This window comes from Castanea sativa, chromosome 3 (genome assembly GCF_040712315.1).
Source record: "Castanea sativa cultivar Marrone di Chiusa Pesio chromosome 3, ASM4071231v1".
In the NCBI taxonomy this organism is placed as follows: Eukaryota; Viridiplantae; Streptophyta; class Magnoliopsida; order Fagales; family Fagaceae; genus Castanea; species Castanea sativa.
Genome location: NC_134015.1, coordinates 5,797,343 through 5,817,419, shown reverse-complemented (window position 1 = coordinate 5,817,419; position 20,077 = coordinate 5,797,343). Strand labels below are relative to the sequence as shown.

Here is a 20,077-nt window from a genome sequence, read left to right as displayed (position 1 = left end):
CTTCCCCCATTAATCGGTATTGTCCGCTTTGGGGAGCCAGTCCCTCACGGTTTTGTTCTCAAGCGACATGGGAGGTACGGATCTTCACTCTCTGGGGGCTTTACACCGCAGTCCCACATCGGCAAGAAATCCCTCCCACTCATGGTTTATAAGCTTCTGGAGCGACCATGAGTGTACCACTACTACACATGAGTGTACCACTTCTTGCCGATGTGGGACTGCGGTGTAAAGCCCCCAGAGGGTGAAGATCCGTACCTCCCATGTCGCTTGAGAACAAAACCGTGAGGGACTGGCTCCCCAAAGCGGACAATACCGATTAATTGGGGAAGTGACCTCACATTAAAAGGGCCGTGTAGTAGTGGTACACTCATGGTCGCTCCAGAAGCTTATAAACCATGAGTGGGAGGGATTTCTTGCCGATATGGGACTGCGGTGTAAAGCCCCTAGAGGGTGAAGATCCATACCTCCCATGTTGCTTGAGAACAAAACCGTGAGGGACTGGCTCCCCAAAGCGGACAATACCGATTAATTGGGGAAGTGACCTCACAGCAAGCCATGTTCTTGCTAATTTGTGTTTTTGACCGGCACTATCTTAAAAAGAAGTTCTCAATATAAAAAGTAGTGAATATAATTAAATTAAATTTAAACTTTTATGTGATTTTTAATTAGTCATTATCACATTAATAGTGAGTTTTTGCCGTTGTTGATGATGAAATAAGAAGGTGGAAGAAACTAATAAGTTTTTTATGTTATTTATTATTTATCTATATATATAATAATAAGTGAAGCTAAGAGAAACTCAAATTAGAATTCCAAATTAGAGTTCCAATTTTGCGCCATGTGTTCTAAATTATTTATTCTTAAAGAGTTTTATTTCTTAATTTTAGAATCAAATGAGGGCCCATATCATAAATATTCATTCAAGTGAGTTATTAAGTATCCAGAGAGTCTAGAATAAATGAATCGTAAAAAAAAAAAAAAGGGCTTCAATAATTTTTTTAAAAAAATATGGACAATTTAAAATTTATATCTAATAATATCCTAACAAAAGTTCCAAAAGAGTTAACAAAATATAAAAATGACTATCAAAAGTATTTAAATTATATATATAAGAATTATATTATGCATCTTATCGTATATCTTTAAGTATATCTACGCATACGCATGGGGTTACAAGCTAATTGAAACTAAAAAGAAATCATTCTTTAACACAAAAAATCTATTCAACCATTCTTAAAATCTGTTCAACCATTCTTAAAACAATGCTCAAATAATTCCAAACAATCTCTCCTACCAATAAAAGAGGAATGGCTATACAGCCTATACTCAATCATCTATTAAAAAATAATAATAATTAAGCATTTCATTTTCTACCCAGTAAATTAGAGATGTTTAGTTAAATAAATATTAAATAGGTGGCTTATGCAAATCAAATTGAATTATGTTTGGTTAGATTTTATCAGGAGTAAATTGCTCCAGGCTTCGGCATGGATTTCAAAAGTACATCAATATTTTTTCGATGTTTTTGACAGATTGAATACAAATTCTATGGATATATTATATGATGTATCCATTATCAACAATTGAGACTTATATATGTATCTTTGGTAAATCTCATTAATTTCTCTTGCATAGCACATGCAAGTCGGCAAGACCAAGATCGTGAAATAACTATGAGTACAATTCTGCTTTTTTATTTCTTAAAAAATTGAAAATGATGGTAGTCCATACCATTAGTCATGGTTTTTGGCAATCATTGCACAATTTAATTGTAATTTGGATACACACTTAACAAATTACTTGGATTAGTATTAAGTTTATGGACAATTTTGAATATCTTAAAAGAAATCCCTACGAATTTAGCTGTCACATTCCAAATAACACGTGGATTCAAAACTCAAAAGTATATTAAATTTTTTCCACGTTTCTATGACATTGATCACAATTAATACTAGCAAAAAATAAACTAAATGCAACTGAAACTAAAAAGAAATCCTTCTTTGACACAGACAATTTGTTCAACCATTCTTAAAACACCGCCCAAATGATTCCAAACAATCTCTCTGTCTCCTACCATTTCAAGAGGAATAGCTATACTAAATCATCCTTTTTTTAAAAAAAATTAACTTAATAAAAATTAACTAAGCATTTCATTTTCAACCCATTAGAGAAACAACACCCATTTTTTAAATTAATTGCTATTTTTTTTAAGTGTCTCAAAAATAAGAAAAGTACGACCAGACCCTCACAAATTACTTAAGATTTCTTAAAACAAGAAGAACTCAACCAAACCCATTTGCAATTTATAAAAAATTCTGAAAAACTAGGAGAACTAAACTTAAAATCATTAAATTTAATTAACGGTATATAAATCAATTTAAACCAAAACAACTAAAACAAAATAAAAAATAAAAATCAAAGATGCTTATATTGCTCCATACATAAAATAATTGATTCTGACACATTTTAATGAATCTTTTTCTTTTGGACATTTAGTACTTTACAAAATTTTCACCCCATGAGCAATGAAGACCTTGTGTATACAATATTAGATATTGATGTCTCCTATTCAATTAATGTCAAGATTCTAACACATTATAAGTCTATGTAACTGTGTAAAATTAGAAATAATTTATTTAAATTAAAAAGTTCTATTCAGCATAAAGAGACTCTAAAGACTTTGGATAAGGAAAATGAAGTTTTTAAAACTCTATTTTAGGACTTTACAGGTTCAAAATTTCTAAATTATAAATTTATATCCAACATAAAAGAGACTCTAAAAACTCTGGATAAAGAAAACGAAGTCTCCAAAACTCTCTTTTAGAACTTTACAGGTTCAAAGTTTATGGATTATAAATTTATGTCCAGCATAAAAGAGACTCTAAAAATTATAGATAAGGAAAACAAAATCTCCAAAACTCTGTTTTATGACTTTAGAGGTTCAAAGTCTCTGGAGTATAAATTTATAATATTTTAAAAGATGTATTAAAATAAATTTATCATTATTTGAATAATCATGAATTCATAAATCAAAATCATCGTTTTGTATTTTGATTTGATCACAATGGAATTTATTGATTTTTATGTGAATTAGCTTTTTAAGACTTATAAGACTTCTCTATCATTTTTGCGCAATTCATATTTCATCCTTTCTCCTAGATAAAAGCTTCAACTGATCCTTAAACAAATAACTTAATTAAGCTAGTTTAGGATAATTTGAGAAATAGAGAGAAAGTCCCAAACTCATTTCTAATGTGTTTGGATTAATTTGTCTTTATCTTGACAGATTTTGCTTAAAAAATAAATTGATTAAAAATAAAACTATATTTAAAAAAAAATACAACTGGCCTTTTAATCCTGATCATAAGTCATTAGAATTTGTCAGCCTAAACTACACCATTTTTTTTTTTTTTAAAAACTTATTCTCAGCCTAAACTACAACGTCTTGTACAAAAGGAACTTAAAAACTAACCTAAATATCATATCGGCTGTTAGGTAACGTTATTTGTATTTTTTAAAAATATGGGCAGGCGAAGATGTATAAAAAAAAACATATAATATTGTTTAAACATTTGACAAACACTGAACCAAACGGCTTGTCAGACTCTCACTCAACTCTCAAGGTCACGGTGAGGCCTCTGTTCTGCTTCTCATCCTCACGCTCACGGTCACGATCTGCTAGACTGCTTCTGGGTTTTTTTTTCCCTACTTTGTCTCGGTCTCGCTCTCTCTGCTTCAGTGGCTTCATCAATCATCAGGTATTGAACTTATCATCCTTTTTCCTTTGCTTTTGATTTTTGATTACTTGATTCTGAATTTATGAAATCTGGGTTTTTTTTTTTCTTTGGTCCGTCCTCTGTGCTCTGCTTCATCAGGTATTTTGATTATTTTACTTTTTTCCTTTGCTTTTGATTGATTCTGTTGGAGATCAATTCTTTTAATATGATTATTTTTGTTCTAGTTAAATTAGCGTACTTGAATTAATATGAGGCACTTCTTGCCTAGTATTTATATGAGGACAGTGAAACCTTATAATCAAACAATGAAGCAAACTACCGGTTAACAATGTGATATGAAAGACAGTTAAAACAAGCTTCTCCTTCGTGTTTCCTCTACCAAATGCAGATATCATGTGAAGTGCTTATGGCAAATGCTGTAACCATTTTTTTTTTATAAGGTTGCAACAGCCCATTTCGTTCTCTTTGTATATCATCTTCTTTCTTAAAGACAACAAAAAAAAATGTTGGTGTAAAGCATTATATACGATGGTTCCATTGTTGCAGTAATTTTGTTTGTTTATTTTTATTTGAAGTCATTTCTATATGCATTAAGATGGATCAAACTCTATGAAGTCATTTCCATGGTGTGTGATATGAACATCTATATGAAAAACTGTCTTCTATTATCTTCCATTTTGATTAATTTTTGGGCCTTCCTCTTATAGATCCTGCTTGTATTGAGAGCCTTTTTGTCCTCTTGAAATTTCTTTGCTCACTGCAAATTTTTAATTTCCTTTTCACCTCAAACGCTACCTACACCCTACAGAAATTACTTTTGCTAAAAATCTTTACTTTCAAGAAATCTTGAGCAGGTGTGAGTGTGAGTAAGAATGCTGAAGTTCCTATCAAGGGTTCGGATCGAGTTCAATGCCTTGGACCCACGCACAGCCTCGTGCATGGAATTCTTGGCACAGTGCAACGCTCCCAAGGCCAAAGAGTCCAACCCTGCTTGTCAAATCCAAGTCAAACGCCGAACCGACGACCACCCTCCCCAAATCACCGTCACTTTTGTCAATGGAGTCGAAGAGGTTTACGATGCCACATCCACACCGGCCCAGACCATAAGGACTATGATTCTTGATAAGGGTCAGTTCCTCGAGACCGAGCAAATGTTCCGTGAAGCTGGTGAGGCTTGGCCTGTTTTTATCCCCGAAGAGGAGCTCCGCCAGCACACGCCTGGCACCAAGGTGCGTAATTGTGTTTTCTGATTAATGGGTTGTGTTTCGTTTCTGGGTTTTCAATGTGGGTTTTGGTTGAGGCATTTCGCCGAATAGTTAGTGTGCATTAATTCTATTTGTTAAATAATCACAAATTCGTGTGGTAGACTAAGGTACATTAATAAAAAGCTCTAAGTGATTACGAAATTGTAGCAATTTCATCATTATAAGAAGGCAATAAAAATGCGAGATCCCAGATGTTTTGGAGAGTACAACAATAGTATTATTGATAGGATGCAGGTTAATCTTGTTTACCTAGGATTAACATATCATTAACCATTGCATGAACTGGTCCTGTCTGACTTGAGTTCGTGTTACAATTTGATGAAGAAGCCATTGCTTGAGTATTAGGATGCATTGGCATATCAGTTGAGTAGTGATAAATGTGGAGGTTCCAAAATCATAGTGGTCCTAGTAACCATAAGATTTCTAGGTATTTTCAAACTCACTTTTTGAACTCCCCACTAGTTGAGCTACTATAGGTCTCTACAAAATAATAGTCAAAAGATAAAATGAATCAAATCTATATGGGGGCTAGTTTTCTAAACAACTATAATAATGGAAATATACTCTATGTCCCTGAAATAAATTGTGCGAGTTTGAATGAGAAGCGCACAGATTTTTATGTAATTGAGGTCTTTTTTTTTGTGTTCTTTTTGGTGTATTCTCCTTGAACACAAAATTGTTTTCTTTCCTTTTCTAGATGGTCAAAAGTAAGCAATATAGAGCATTGTGAAAGTGTGCAACTAAGCTGATAAAATAAGGCAAGGATCATAGGGTTCTACCCACAGTGGCAGAGGATTAGAATTGAAAATTGCAACTAACATGTGTGTGGATTGTGATCAAACAGCCATTAGAAACCAAAAACCAAGAAACCTAAGCATATAAGTAAAATGTAATGCTTAGCACATTACAACACTTAGGGAAAATATCATTGGCTGCATATGTCACTTTCAGAGTATCTGGTACCTATTGCTTGATTGGTAGAATTGTGCCATACAGTAAAATACCACTAAGAATGCGTTTGGATCCGAATTATTTTTTCTGCGTTTTTGCGTTTTCTCTCTTTTTTTTTTTTTTCGTTTCTGCTGTGGGGGGAGAAAACTGCAATGCGCATACTGTGTGTGCACTGTGCACGCACTGTTCACGTACTTTTCCAGCAATTTTTTATTAAGAATGAGTCCTGCAGTACTATTCACACATTTAAAAATTATTTTGCTACAGTGTTTTTAGTTTTCAATTTTCAGCAATAAGTTTTATCCAAATGGACTCTAAGTTGCTATAAATTACAATAAGAAAAGTTATTATTAGTTACATCAAGATAAGGTTTTATCAGTAAAGAGAGCTAGTAAGTGTTTTATGTTTGGTTTTCCATTAAATTCTATAGCTGCGTTGAGATGCTTGCTTAATTTTTAGCTTATTACTTTATGGTCTTCTATGAAGAAAATGATATAAATGGCCAAGGACTTCCAGGCATCTTTAAATGGGATTTCTATCTTTTTATTTATTTTTTCACTGATATCAAAAATTTGTTGGGAATTCACACCTAATATTTCCCCTTATCTCTTGATTGCCCATTATTTCCTTATATTGTCCAATTGCAATAAAGATTATAAGGGAGTGATCAAACATTGACATTCAAAAGTTCCAATTAATCTTCAAAATAAAATTTCTAGGCGGTTGTACAATGGCCAGGGACTGATCCCTGCTTTTACATGGGAAAAAGCAACTACTTTTTCTCTTAAGAGGGAAAATGTGCATATTAGTTTGTTTAACTAAACCTCTAAATGCCCATGGGTCACATTTATTTCCTTTACATCATTCAGTAATGATTAAGAACAGTACTATTGGATCAATCAAACTATAGAATTGAAGACTTTCAATTAACCTGCTGATAATCTTTCTAGGCAGATGTCACTAATACTAAGATTGATTCATATCAGAATAATCTTTCAAAGTCTGTTATCGTTATTCAGATAACAAGAAAATATAAGTTTCTTTCATCTAATGGCGGATGATATACACCTACCTCAAATCCTTGGGTCCAAGCCCAAGGCCCCCACCCCCTTACATTCAGCTTGGCTCAGGCATTTTTTCAAATGATGGGTTGGACTCTTGATGCCCTAAAAGTCCCAGCTAAATGTCATCCCTCCTTAAATCATGGCAACAGAAACCACCTGAAGTATTTACACATGTGGTGGGGTGTGTACCACATCAATCCACTAAGTAGAACTCTAGCATTTTAATGGATGAATTGTGGCTCTCATGAACCACACCTTAACCCTGATGGGTTTCACATTCAACTGTTAGACTTTGTTCTTTTCAGAGCCAAGTTGAATCCTCCTTTTTATATAATTTCTCAAAAATTGTTGGTATAGAGATGATCATAGGGTGTTGGACATGGCCAACTCTCAAAATCAAGGCTTGAGGGCTTGGTTAGATATGCATATCATTTTAAATTTATGTTGTCAAATATGTATGTTTTTATATGTAGTGTTTGTTTGAATGCAAGAGGACAGTAGGTAGTAAAATGGATTAGGAGAATAACAACCACGTATGGGTTGTGGTGTCAAAAATGCATAATACCCTCATTGCTCTGCTTATGTATTCTTCTGGTAAATGTCCAAAACTGTTGTTGATGGTCATCATGTCCTCGCATGCCATTCAACTCTAAGTATCCTACAAATAGTCGGTGCTGTGCTTTTTAAATATCGTATTATGCGAGAGGTTTAGTCTGTGCATTGCATGTCTTGTCCTGTCTGTATCCTGGGTGAACTTCTATCTAGGTTAAGAAGGAGTTGGAAAAAGAGGAAGGAGTTGTGTTTGAATTTAATGTCAATTATAATTATGTTTTGCCTCTGGATGAAGAAAAATCTCTCACATCAAATAATTGCAATCTTCTCATTTATCATATCTTCTGATGATTGTAGAAAGTATGTAATCCTCTACAATATCTTCTGATGATTATAGAAATTATGTAATCCTCTACAAGTTGCTATCTTTTGTGGATGTTAGAAATTAGAATAACTGTTAACTGAAGGCTAAGGGCTGTGCTGGATGCTTCTTGAATGGCAAAACCATAATCCTTTGAATAAGCAGAAAGTGCATACTTCTATGTTGGAGATAACTTGGTCTATATTCTGCTTTGTTGTGTGGCTATGTGAATTCTGATTGGTGGTACTGTGGCGGATTGCATCTGCAGCATATGTATATAGCATAGGGTAGACCTTTGTTTTCTCTTGTTGTTGTGTGCATGCTATGTTTGTGGGTAAGTTAGAATTCCCATTTGAAAATTCATGAGACCGGATGCTGTTTCTGCTCACGGCTTGCAAGAACTTTAATAATTAATTATATCTTCTAATGCTACAAATGTGCCCTTTTTTGCAGCCAAGGAAAGCAGAAGAGAAGAAGCAGTAAATGTATCTTATCTGATATACATATAGCTTGGGATCATTATGGATGGTGGGTAGTCAGATTTTGCTTCACAGAACATTTTATTTTTGGAAAGAAAATGCCATGTCAGACATGATGTTGAACTATTCTTTTGGTTTGTGCTGCTAGCAGGTTTGTTCTGCTTCACCATGGATGCATTGGGTGAATCACTGTGATTTAATTGAATACTCACTGTATGAGTTGTGGATGTTTGCAAGTCTTTTGCTCCTTTGATTCATCCTTTTATTATGGTCATAAAAGAAAGAGTTATGTGCATAATAAAGGCTCGGTATGGGCACATTAAAAGTTCTTACTTGAAAATGCCTATACTAGATAACAAAGAAAAGCTAGTCTGCATTTCGCATGTACCAATTTGAATTTATATATTGACACATGGTAGCGAAGGACCAATACTTTGCCTTTGGATGGCTTGCAATATTAAGCTGGTTCTCCCAAGGCGATAAGCGTGGAGGGTGAGTGAGATTGTGTGGTTGTCCAGGCCCAATCAATGGTTTTTGTAATAAAATAGCTTTTTTAGTTATTGTAATTTTTTTTTAAATTACTATTTAAAGCCTTGTTTTTGTAATGTGAGTCACTCAATTTTTCATTTAAAAAAAAAATATAATTGTTGGTTTAAGCAAAAAGAAAGAAAGAAAGAAAGAAAGAAAGAAAGAAAAATGCGAGCTCCTTTAGCATAGCCATCCCCCAAGTATCAACCAAGCATGGAATTTGCATCTCTTACCAGTTGAGTTGAGAGGAAGTTTTTGTTTAACTCCCTAATCCCTTCTACTTTCGCATAATAAAAGTAAAATATTTCTTTACAAAAAGGGATAAAATTCTAGTACGCCAGCACTATATAGAAAAGTACAGTTGTTACTGTATAGAAAAGTTTTTTATTGTTTGGCGGTCGTTCCTGATGGTAGTTATAGTGTTTTTGAACGTGTTGGTTTTCAAATTCTAAATTAATTGTTATGAATAAGTTTTGTACCTGGTGCGTTTTGAGAAATTATTCGACCATATCAATAATGTTTAGTAATCCTCTCACTTAATAATATAGTGCTATGTGTGACAGTTTGTTGAGTCAGGTCCTAATCATTAACCCAATTATGTATTTTCAGAAAAAAAGAAAAAAATCCTTATAATTGGGATGTTGACTAGGATTTGACTTAATAAATTGTCACACATAGTCACAATTTTATTAAGTGGAAAGACCACTAGGTATTGCTGATATGGTCCTCTTAATAGAGTGAATAAATTGTCATTCATGACACAATAATATTGAGTGAGAGAACTACTAAGTATTGCTAATGTGGTGATTGTCTTAGAAGGGTGAATAATTTCTCGGTGTCTCTCATGCCAAAAATATGTTTCTTTTTGCCCAATCAAATACAAGAAACTTGCTTTAAAATTGATACAAGTTAATGGCCATACTGAATAAGAGTCCAAATATTACTTTGCCTTAAGCAGATCTTTAAGCCTGAACTAAGACCTACATTTAACACGGCCAATTCGAGTCCTATTTAGATTATGCGACATGAACCACCCTATGCAAATGAGCCATCTTAATGGCATTTTTTTCTCTCGTAATAAAAGGCTGAAGGTGAATTCATGAGTTCAAAACCCCGTGTGAACTTGCCAATATTATCTACCCTCGTTTACAAATAGTACTACGTGGTTTCTTGGTTGTTATTGTTAGCCGTTTGTCATCTTAATGGCAGGTTACCTTTCGTCTTTGCTCTGTGAAAAGCTCCTCTCTCTTCTTGTATGAACTCTGCACTTCCTTAGCTGCTTTCCCACCTAATCCCCAAACTTCAATTTCCGGAATCAAAGCTTCAACAGGTAGGAACCCCTGAAATACATTATTTCACATTTGTAAATACATAATGAAGCTTTGACTGGGGTATAAGATGGTCTTGCCAATGCATAGATTGCATAGTATTTGAGACCACTTAGTGAATATCAATGTAACCTTTATAATATGCATGATGGATACTTTTAGTTTTATCTTATAAGTCAAGAAAGAAAATATCAGATCAGAGATCAAAACTAATTACATTAAGTAGTCTATTTTCTTGAAACATCAATACAAGTTGAAATGGAGGGGAAAACAGTATAACTTAACAATTTTAGATCCAGAGCTTTTTCTGTAATAACTTAAAAACCAGCATTTGAATCCATTGAAATATTGGTCTCAAAACTTTCAAACCTTACAATTGTACCTGATCTGGGAAGAGGGAACCAGGTTGGTAAGTTTTGTCAGTGGCATGATGGCGAATAGTAACTCTAGCAAAATCTTCATCGACAGAGACTCTCTCATTTCCCATAGTTCCTCCAAATGCAATTCCAGACAGGCTTATGCTGTCGTTCATATACTTTACCAGTAGGATGCAAGTGGCTACACACAAAGTTCTTTTCTTTCCCTGTCAATGATTATATATGTCACTGGACTTGCTCAATTTTTCTGGCAAAATACTAGAAAGGAAATGGACCTATGTTATATATACCAGCAGACGGAAACACATGGAAGACAGGACTTATAGCATATAGACTTCCTGAGTTTCCATTGAACAGATCCTTATTTTCAAAACCATTCTCTGTAAGTGCACCAATGATCCATTTTTTAGCATTGGTGCTACCCCCATGAGCATCTTCTTTACTTGCAGACACCAACATTAGCAATGGACCCTTGTATCCTCCAATATTAGACCAGAATCTATTTAAGCCTCTCCCGTGAAGAGATGACCTACAAAGTCATAGAAAATAATGGCTAATCAAGCAATTCTACATATGCATTTGTGTCTAAAAAAGTATGAAGTAAGATATCCTAGTCAATCTAACAATTTTATCATCATCCATTTGAATTGAAGTTCAGAAAAGAAAACAATAAGGTTATTTGCAAACCACACAATGCTTGCATTCCAAATATAAAGATAAAGGTTTCAACAAAAGAATAGATGTGAAAGTTGTAGCCACAAAATGAAGAATGCATAAATATGATATTGAAATATGCATCATGAACAATAAATGTTGTATCCAATGCAAAAGGCTACCATTATGTGGGGCATCATAAACGATAATGATCAAATTTTAAGAAGCCACTGCTAAAACTCTATTCTAAATTTAAACTTGGTTGTCAGCATAAGTAGGCTGGTGGCTGTTTGTTGTTGCCAGCCACATATTCCTACAACAAGCAAAGAATAAAAAAGTGAAGTTCCGTAAGGATGAAACTATCAGAAAATTTCTTTTATCTATCAATTCCAATTTCAATTGGACAGAACTCTGCATATTTGACAGAATCTGGAAGCTAAATGGTAGAAGACGTAACACTGACCTCAGGCAACAGTCAACTAAAATTTTTAAAAGAAATTTAATTTCTCATATGGAACATCCACCCGTATTTAATGAATCTAAAGACCATCAACAGTGTCAAGCAGGAACCGGCACAAGATATAATAGAATAGTTTAATCAATAAAAGATCAACGTTTAAGATGACAAACTGATGAAGAAGTTTTCCATCCATTCCATCACCATCGCTTGGAAAGCTTAATTGCAAGATCTCTTCACTTATGGTACTTCTTAGCTATGAAGCACGGGTGCGTTTTGGGATTCGGGTGCAAGTGCGGGAGCGAGTGCGGGACTCGGCAATTTTTGAAAAAGTAGGGTGCGAGTGCGGCGGGGTGCGGCGATTAAAAAATTATTAAAAATATTTTTATTTATATTTTTAATATATTGCTAAATATACTTTTTTCACATTATATAAATATACACCAAATTTATGAGCAATAATAAATAATAACTAGAATACAGAGAATGGGAGAGAGTCTATCTGAAGAGTGAAGGCAGAAAGTGGGAGAGAGGCGCAAGAAAAATGAAGAGGGAGAGGGCTGGGTCTTGGTTTTTTTTTTTTTCCAAACGGTGCGTTTGCACCTTCTTTTTTTTTTGAATTTCGGCCGGTATTTGCTGATTTCGGCCAGTATCGGTTTGCGCTCGATACAGACCGATTCGGGCCGAATCGGCCCGATTTTGCGCGCGTCGGCCCGAATCGGCGCCGTATCGGCATGAATTGCGCCGAAAAAATGAATTTTTTAATGCCCGACGTGGCACGGACGCGCAGGCAGCGGCGTCGCCTGCGCGTCCCCACGTCGGGCCGCGTCGGACGCGGGTGCCGCGGCCCAAACGCCGCACCCGTGCTTCCCAGCTTCTCAGCGTGAGGGAAATTGCCCATGCCCTTCCACAGGTTAAAAGATTAGAAATGCATGACTAGGTGTGTTTGTATACCACTTATTTTGTTGAAACTGAAAACTTATTCCTAAAAGTATTGTAAATAAAAGTAAAAGTTATTTGAAATAGTACAGTAGAGCCCATGAATAATACCAAAAAGTGCAGTGGGACCCATGAATAGTAACAAAAATAAGCTGAATAGTAAAAAAAATTTAATTTTTAATCGGTTCCCAAACGCACACTTTGCCCAGCATTGAAATTATATTTCAGTTGCTTTTTGCGTTTTTTTGGAGTCTCGCGGCACTGTTCATGGGACCACCAAACTCAATAAAACACATATTTCACGGCATTATTTACACTTATAAAAATTATTTTGTTACAGTATTTTCAGTAATAAATTTTCGGTTTTTAGCAAATAAGCAGCATCCAAACAGATCCGCACAAATATCCAGATGAAGTTACAAGATTACAAATGCAAATCCTGTAGAGTTACCAACCAAAGTTTAAGTTCCTAGTCTTTTATTTAGCAAAAAAAGGTTCCTAGTTTTTATTTTTTATTATTTAAATGAAACTTTCATTAATCAGCAAAATTAATATTATACATTAAAGAATGAGAAACCTCCCAAGAAAAGTTGGTAGGAAATAATAAAATTGTAAAAGATCATGAGAATTAGAAATATCAAACTAGAGCCCATTTACAACGATGATGGGCTATTGTATTATAACATTCATTAAGAACTCAAACAAATAAGTAAGTCTATTACCATAACAATTTTCACAATTTTAGTAGAACGATGTGGGTCCACAATTTCATCACTTACAAATCGTCACGTGAATAGGTTGTGACAAAGTTGTAGAAGTGATTGTGGTACTAGACTTACCCTAAACAAAATAGGTTTATCTCTTTTAGGTCTTCAAGATAGACTAGATATTACACACAAAATCATGCTTACTGTTTTCCCAACCTGGCTCCAATTTATGATCCTCTAAAGCATGTATCACGGCCTGAAGAGAGCATTAGTCTCAATTATATAACGCTGTTGAGATTCCTAAGCAAAGTTCAACCCAAGTCCACATCAAACAATACAAAGCATTTACGCTCCGTTTGTTTCAATCGAAAACCTTGTGTAAAGATAATTTTCCTTGTTTTCCTGTGTTTGGTAGCATAAAAAAAGATGAGTCAAAGGAAAACTATCTTTGGTCAACATAAAATGTATGGCTTATTTTTGGAGATTGTTTTCCATTAAATTTTTTTAGAAAACAACTCTATCTCACAGCAAGCTAAATAAGGGAAGTTATGAGGTTGTTTTTCAACTCATTTAAAGTTGCTACCAAACATTAAAAAATGAGATAGTTTTATAGAAAATATTTTTTAGAAAATAACTCATTTTCTAGAAAACATCATTGCTGAAACAAACAGAGCGTTAAACCCAACCCATCTCTGGGGTCCTTCACCAACCAACACATTAGACTCTTGAAAAGCAACCCACTAAGACCTGAACTCAAGACTCAGTTTTCATAACTCATAACTCAAACTCTAAACCCATAACTCATAACTCAAATCTCACTTTATCTCAAAAACTCCAAAATTCTTGTTTGGTCACATAATTCACATTTTGCCACCATAACTCATATTTCAGAAACTGAAAACACCAAAATTCTGTTTTTAGTTTCCATCATCCATCACTCAAATTTTTGAGTTTTGAGTGATGGAAACATTACCCCAAAACCAAGCCAAACAAAGATCTTTTCGGTGGATCCACTCATTTTGGAAACTCAGTGATGAAAACTGAGTGATATCACTCAAAATCATGGTGATCAAAACAAACCCAACTCACTTGAAATTAAACACATACCAACTCTCCCTCCATCCATACGAGCTGGGCAGAGAGAGACACCCTCCTTCATTTTCTCATCTTCCTTAATATCACCCCCCAAAAATATTACAGGGAATGAAACTAAATCCTTCATACACACAAAAATCTCCCTCATTAAACATTTTGTTTATTTTTAATTGCTCCAATGTTTTATAAGGATTAATACAATTTTTCTTTATGGGTCATTCTACGGTACCCCCCATTTATTTTGGGGATACGGTACCCATCTAAATCTGAACAATACATTCTAATGCTTTTAATCTTGACCATTTAAATAATTTAGGTGGGTTACCATTTACTAGTAGAATAGGTTAGGGTATAAATAAAAATAAAATAAAATTCTTTCTCTCTTAACTCTGCTCCTCTAAATTTTATCCCCCCCCCCCCCCAAAAAAAACTCTGCTCCTCTTCGCCGATCTTCACCGCGTCTGCCCTAGCTCCCAGGTAACCATTTTTAATCCTCTTTCTTGAATTTTATCTGCTAATCTTCACCACATTTTCCCCAAACTCTCAGGTAACCATTTTTCATCATTTTTCCTGAATTTTACCCTATAGGTTTGTGCTTTTGAATGGTGGGTTTAACCATTTTTTCTCTCTATTATTTATGCTGGGCCTATTTGAGAGATTTTCTTTCATCTAGGAATTTTGGAGCACTAACATTGGAAATTTGTGAAATCTGAACTAAAATTTCCTATTCAGCAGATTCCAATTGAAAATAAAACCATTTTCTTCGATTTCTCCCCAATTGAAAATAATAAGTCAAGGAGCTCTTGGACTGTGCCGTGCCAAATCCACCTACACCATGTCTAATTAATAACTCTTTTTTGATTCCAACTGGTCAATTGTAGTTTTGGCCTTAGGGAATGCAAGAATGAGTTTTGACCCTAGGGAAAAAAATGTTGCAGTATGGACTATGGAACAGACTTGTCACAAGTCATGACTATGACATTGTTTTTGCCTTTTATTGTTGCTATTGTATAATAAAATCACAGAGCAAGTTGTTGCATCTTTATGTAGCAGTTAATCTTGTCTTGATGAATATATAAAATGTATACATTTTTTTTAGCAAATAACATATTGTGAATGAGTTCTGTAATTAGCCTTCTGAGTCCCATTGCATATTAAATTTTTATTCACTCTAAATGTTGTTCTTTATGTGTGAATATGATTGGAGCAAGTTCTAAAATTGAGGATGAATTAAAAAGATGAATTATATCAAAGTGTTCACGTGACTTTTTTTCTCTTGAAAACAAGGATTACATATCAAAGGGTTTTATACTTTTGCTAATATATAACTAAGATGTCATTGAAGATGCTAATGTTGAACCTAAGGCATTAATTAATGATGGAGCTGGTGCAGTTGCCATCTAGATGGACCTTAAGATATATATAAGTACCACAATAAATATGTAGCTATTTTTATTGTGAGAAAGGCACGAATGCTCCCTATTTTATCCTTTAGTTGTGAATCCCTTCCATTTTGTTCAATCCAAATCAATCACTTGAATTAACTTCTTGAAAAAGGTAACATTAAAATGATATTACCAAGCACAAGTACGTAACCAGGATGACATTAATCATTAAAAGATAATAAAAAAGTACTACATTAAATAGCATTAAATAGTAAAGTAACTATTTTCTTAACCTAAAATTTATACTTTTTTTTGTGCGTGTGCCAAGGAAAGATATTAAAACTGGTTTAAAACTAATAAGGTAGGATCTGAAAGCATAGTTTATTCAAACATCACAAAAAGGTTTTCTATTATTATGAGCTTATTTGTAATTACAACAATAACAATAATAGTAACAATAACAATAAATAATAAATTTTATTTTAATACAAGTAACAATAAAATATATCATGGAATTTGAGAAATAGAGACTTTATATTAGGAGCAGGCACCAATTAAACCCCAATGTGATGGCAAATACGTATATTCTGCCCTTTAACGCATAGGATTCGCCTAGTAAATTTCTCTTATACATCGAGTTCTCCCTTATAGTTATAATTTAATTAACCTATATTTAGCACAAAAAAAATTGTAATTGACCTATGATTGTCTAATACTCAATATTAGCCACAATAAATATGGAATTATGAATTAAAAAAATGACCTTATGTTCTTTAATAGCCAACTAGCACACACCACACAACACACTTCGCACTTCATATCCCATTTCATTTGCAATTATCCAGGGAAGGATATCAATTGAAGACAGGAATATTAATAAGTATATTTCAGCAAAGATAGCTTTTGTACTACAGGCCATTTTTGATTGATACTTTGTCTTTGAGACCCAAGAATAAGCGAAATATTATCTCTGCAAGCATAGAGAAAGATAAAACCAAGAGTTTCTTCCTTGATGTCTTCCGAGAGTCCCAAACACGCTAAAATTAGCTCCAATCAATGCTATTAAAATACTTATGGAATATTCTACCTCTCATGAAAATTCAACTGTATTGATATATTTCTGCCAAAAAAAAAGTTAAGACTTTATTGTTACTTAAATTAGACTCTAATTGAATTCTAATTTGAAACTCAATTGAATTTTCTCTCTGTTTTACCTATTATTATATATAAGGAGTTTTTTTTTAATTTTTTTTTTTATAAACATAGCATTAATATTACCCGGATGACATGATAGATACGAGACCTATAAAACAATCATATTAGGCTTGCAATATTTTACATAGGGCATCACATGAGTCATTGTTTATGCGTGTATTGATAAATTTTTAGTCACAGAAATTTTGAATAAGAAGAAATTGATATCCCATATAGAGATTTGTTGAAATAGTTCAACAAGAAGTAAAATTATATGGTTTTTTTTTTTTTTCATGTCATTTGGATTTTTTTATTAAAATTTTTTGAAAAATTCATCTTGTTTACATGTGTCATGTGTGCAATCCCATCCTTTTTTTTTTCTTTTCTTTTTTTTTTTTCATTTTTTGTGTGTGAAAACAACTTTCTAGAAAGGTATAAAAAATCTTACTACAAAGATCCACACAAATTAAGTTATACAACAAAAATAATAATAAAACAACAACAACAATACCAATAACAATAATAATAACAATAACAATAACAATTACCAATTAGATTATACATAAAGTAGAGAAAAAAAAACTCTAGATTACAACTACAAAAGGGTTTGCCTTTTTGTAGTTATTTTTTTGTAGTTGTACTCTGATTATATAATGTATTATAAACTCGGTTTAAAACATTATTATATTTTTCATATGTGTTCTAATAAGTATTATTATTTACTAAAAAAAAAAGTAGAGAAAATAAAAACAGAGAGAATGAGGTATGAGACAGACATGGGTTTGAAGCAATCAACAATTAAGTAATACCTAATTTTTGAACCTAGATTTTGGCCACATCTGATTTCTGAAGCCTTAGTGATGTGAGCATGATTTTTTTTTTTTTTTTTTTGGTTTTTGTTTTGGAATTGTGTGCGATTCTAGGGTGGTGTATATGGATTTTTATTCATTTTAGGAAGTTGCTACTAATCATTGGGTTTCTTAAATGTCATCTATGTGTAATAGATTTTATCCCCTAATTCAAACTAAGGAAATCCCTAACTGCCCATGTTTAGGCCTTATTTGTTATTATAATAATTTTATTTTAATTCGTGCCTCAAAAGGCCCAAACATAAAAACCCAAGCAATGTTCCAATTAAACTTGGAGAAATTAGCCAAACCACTAACCATTGGGTTTGTAAAGTGTGATTGATGATCGATGTGTAATTTATTTTATCTAATAATTTAAACTAAGCAAATCCCTATGGAAAGGATTCCTGTTCATACCTTCTTCTTTTTCTTCTTATTCTTATTATTATTATTTTAAATTGGGTCTCAAAATTCCCAAATATAAAGCCTAGGTCATGCTGTTGTCAAGTGAACATTTTTCTTGGGCCTCAAAAGGTCCAAACCTTAAAAACCAAGTTAGGGGTCAAAAGAACTTGGAAATATAAGCCCAGATTATGTCGTAGTAAAAAAAAAAACGTTTTTCTTATGCCTCAGAGGCCCAAATCAATAAAACCCAAAACCATGAGACATAAAAATTTGGGAAAATTAGCTTAGGTCATGTTTCAAACAAAAGAGCCTTACAATAACATGGTAGAACAGAAAGGGATCACATCATAAGGGGTCCAACCAACGAAGAACCTAGTGGTCTCAAATAATAATAAAAACTTAGATCGGGAGGCTATTAGCAACCCAAACCTACAAAGGGACTTAACCCATCACCATTGAACCTAGGGAGGAGAAATCCAAAGAAATAAATTTGTAATCTTCCACACCTTTTGGGTGTTGTGTTTGCAGGAAAACACACATACACCAAAAGAATGATGTATAAATGCATTTTTTGTCACTACATTGTACTAGATTTTCATTTTGGTTATTGCTTTTTCATTTTTCCGCTTTAGTCCCCAAAATGTCTTGGCCCCTACCGTTATCTCTTTGATAGAAATAGCCTACATAATAAACGGAATGCACCGCGATATGCATGAAATTGACATGACCATTATTATAATATTAAAAAAAATTATTTGTGTGGGGAGCATAATGGTTAATATACGCTCTTGGGCCTTGGACCTGATTTGGAGGTATTAATTTGTCCGAGCAGAGCCTTGAAGTCCACAGGCAAGCTCTGGCTGGAGGGGTTAATGGAGTTGTCCGAGGAGAGGCATCTCCTTGGCCAAGTCAGGTGAAAATCGTACGACGCGTCATGGTGTCTGGAAGAGAATTTTGAAAGGTCTATTGGGTAAAGATAAGTTCTACATAGCTATAAAAAGGAAGAACACATGAAAAATATCATGAAAAAACTACTACCACTGCATTAAAGACTCTGCACCTACCCTTCTGGCCACATTAATGGAAAAATGACATCTGAACAGTAACAATCAACCTTACAGCTATTGTTTGAGAATTTCAAGAAGGCATGGGATGAGACAAGTATCTAAATGGATGATCTGGCTCATACGTGGAAGATGGAGGAACGAGGGCAGATGTATAAAAAGAAAGGAATGGCATTCAAGGGAGGGGGATGGAGACAAAAGGAAAGGAACATTGTACAAAAGACTCCCAATTGTAATCTAACCTTAGAACAAAGAAAAGTAATACAAAACCATTCTCGGCTTACGTCCGAGGAGATCTTCTGCTACGTTAATGTTTGTTGCATGTGTGTTGCCCATCTAATCTTTTCATCCATATTATCCTATGTCCTTAAACCCTAGATTTCAAGCTCACTCACTATAAATTTTAATGTTTTGGGCTTTTTGGGCTGGATCCCTTCGCACTGTTGGGTCTAAGTGCAAATTGCGTCCTTACAATTTGGCATCTAATAAATGTTATGTCAATATTTTGATAATAAAAAAAGCCACATCAGACAAAATAATAAAAAAAAAATTTTAGACTTTTGATTTTTTTAATAAAATAAAATAATTAAATTAATTTTTTTTCTTTTCATTATTATTTTTTTTTTGGAAGAAAATGAAGAACCCAGAATGTTCATGTTCTTCCCAATCATGAAGAGAAAAAAAAAA

At 33.6% G+C, this 20,077-nt stretch overlaps 1 protein-coding gene and 1 pseudogene across 5 annotated transcripts; one reads left to right on the top strand and one right to left on the bottom strand.

The window, feature by feature from the left end:
- The first annotated feature begins 3,570 nt into the window (after positions 1-3,570).
- Positions 3,571-8,749, top strand: LOC142627050 (uncharacterized). Of its 5 annotated transcripts, none has more exons than XM_075800837.1 (4): positions 3,598-3,758; positions 4,579-4,966; positions 8,384-8,458; positions 8,561-8,749. In XM_075800837.1, the coding sequence occupies exons 2-3, from the start codon at positions 4,610-4,612 to the stop codon at positions 8,411-8,413; spliced, it is 387 nt and encodes a 128-aa protein (XP_075656952.1). In that variant the 5' UTR covers positions 3,598-3,758; positions 4,579-4,609; the 3' UTR covers positions 8,414-8,458; positions 8,561-8,749. The 5 variants fall into 5 exon arrangements, with proteins under 5 accessions (XP_075656954.1, XP_075656951.1, XP_075656952.1 ...); XM_075800840.1 differs by having other exon boundaries at positions 3,599-3,758; positions 4,592-4,966; XM_075800838.1 differs by having other exon boundaries at positions 3,599-3,758; positions 8,558-8,749.
- Positions 8,750-10,136: 1,387 nt separating this feature from the next.
- Positions 10,137-20,077, bottom strand: part of LOC142628382 (uncharacterized) — a 48,127-nt pseudogene continuing 38,186 nt past the window's right edge.

Excerpts from the sequence above, each read along its gene's own strand:
- LOC142627050 (XM_075800839.1), top strand. The coding sequence starts at position 4,610 with ATGCTGAAGTTCCTATCAAGGGTTCGGATCGAGTTCAATGCCTTGGAC. Across the intron at positions 4,967-8,383 it reads AGCACACGCCTGGCACCAAG|CCAAGGAAAGCAGAAGAGAA; the intron begins GTGCGTAATTGT and ends CCTTTTTTGCAG.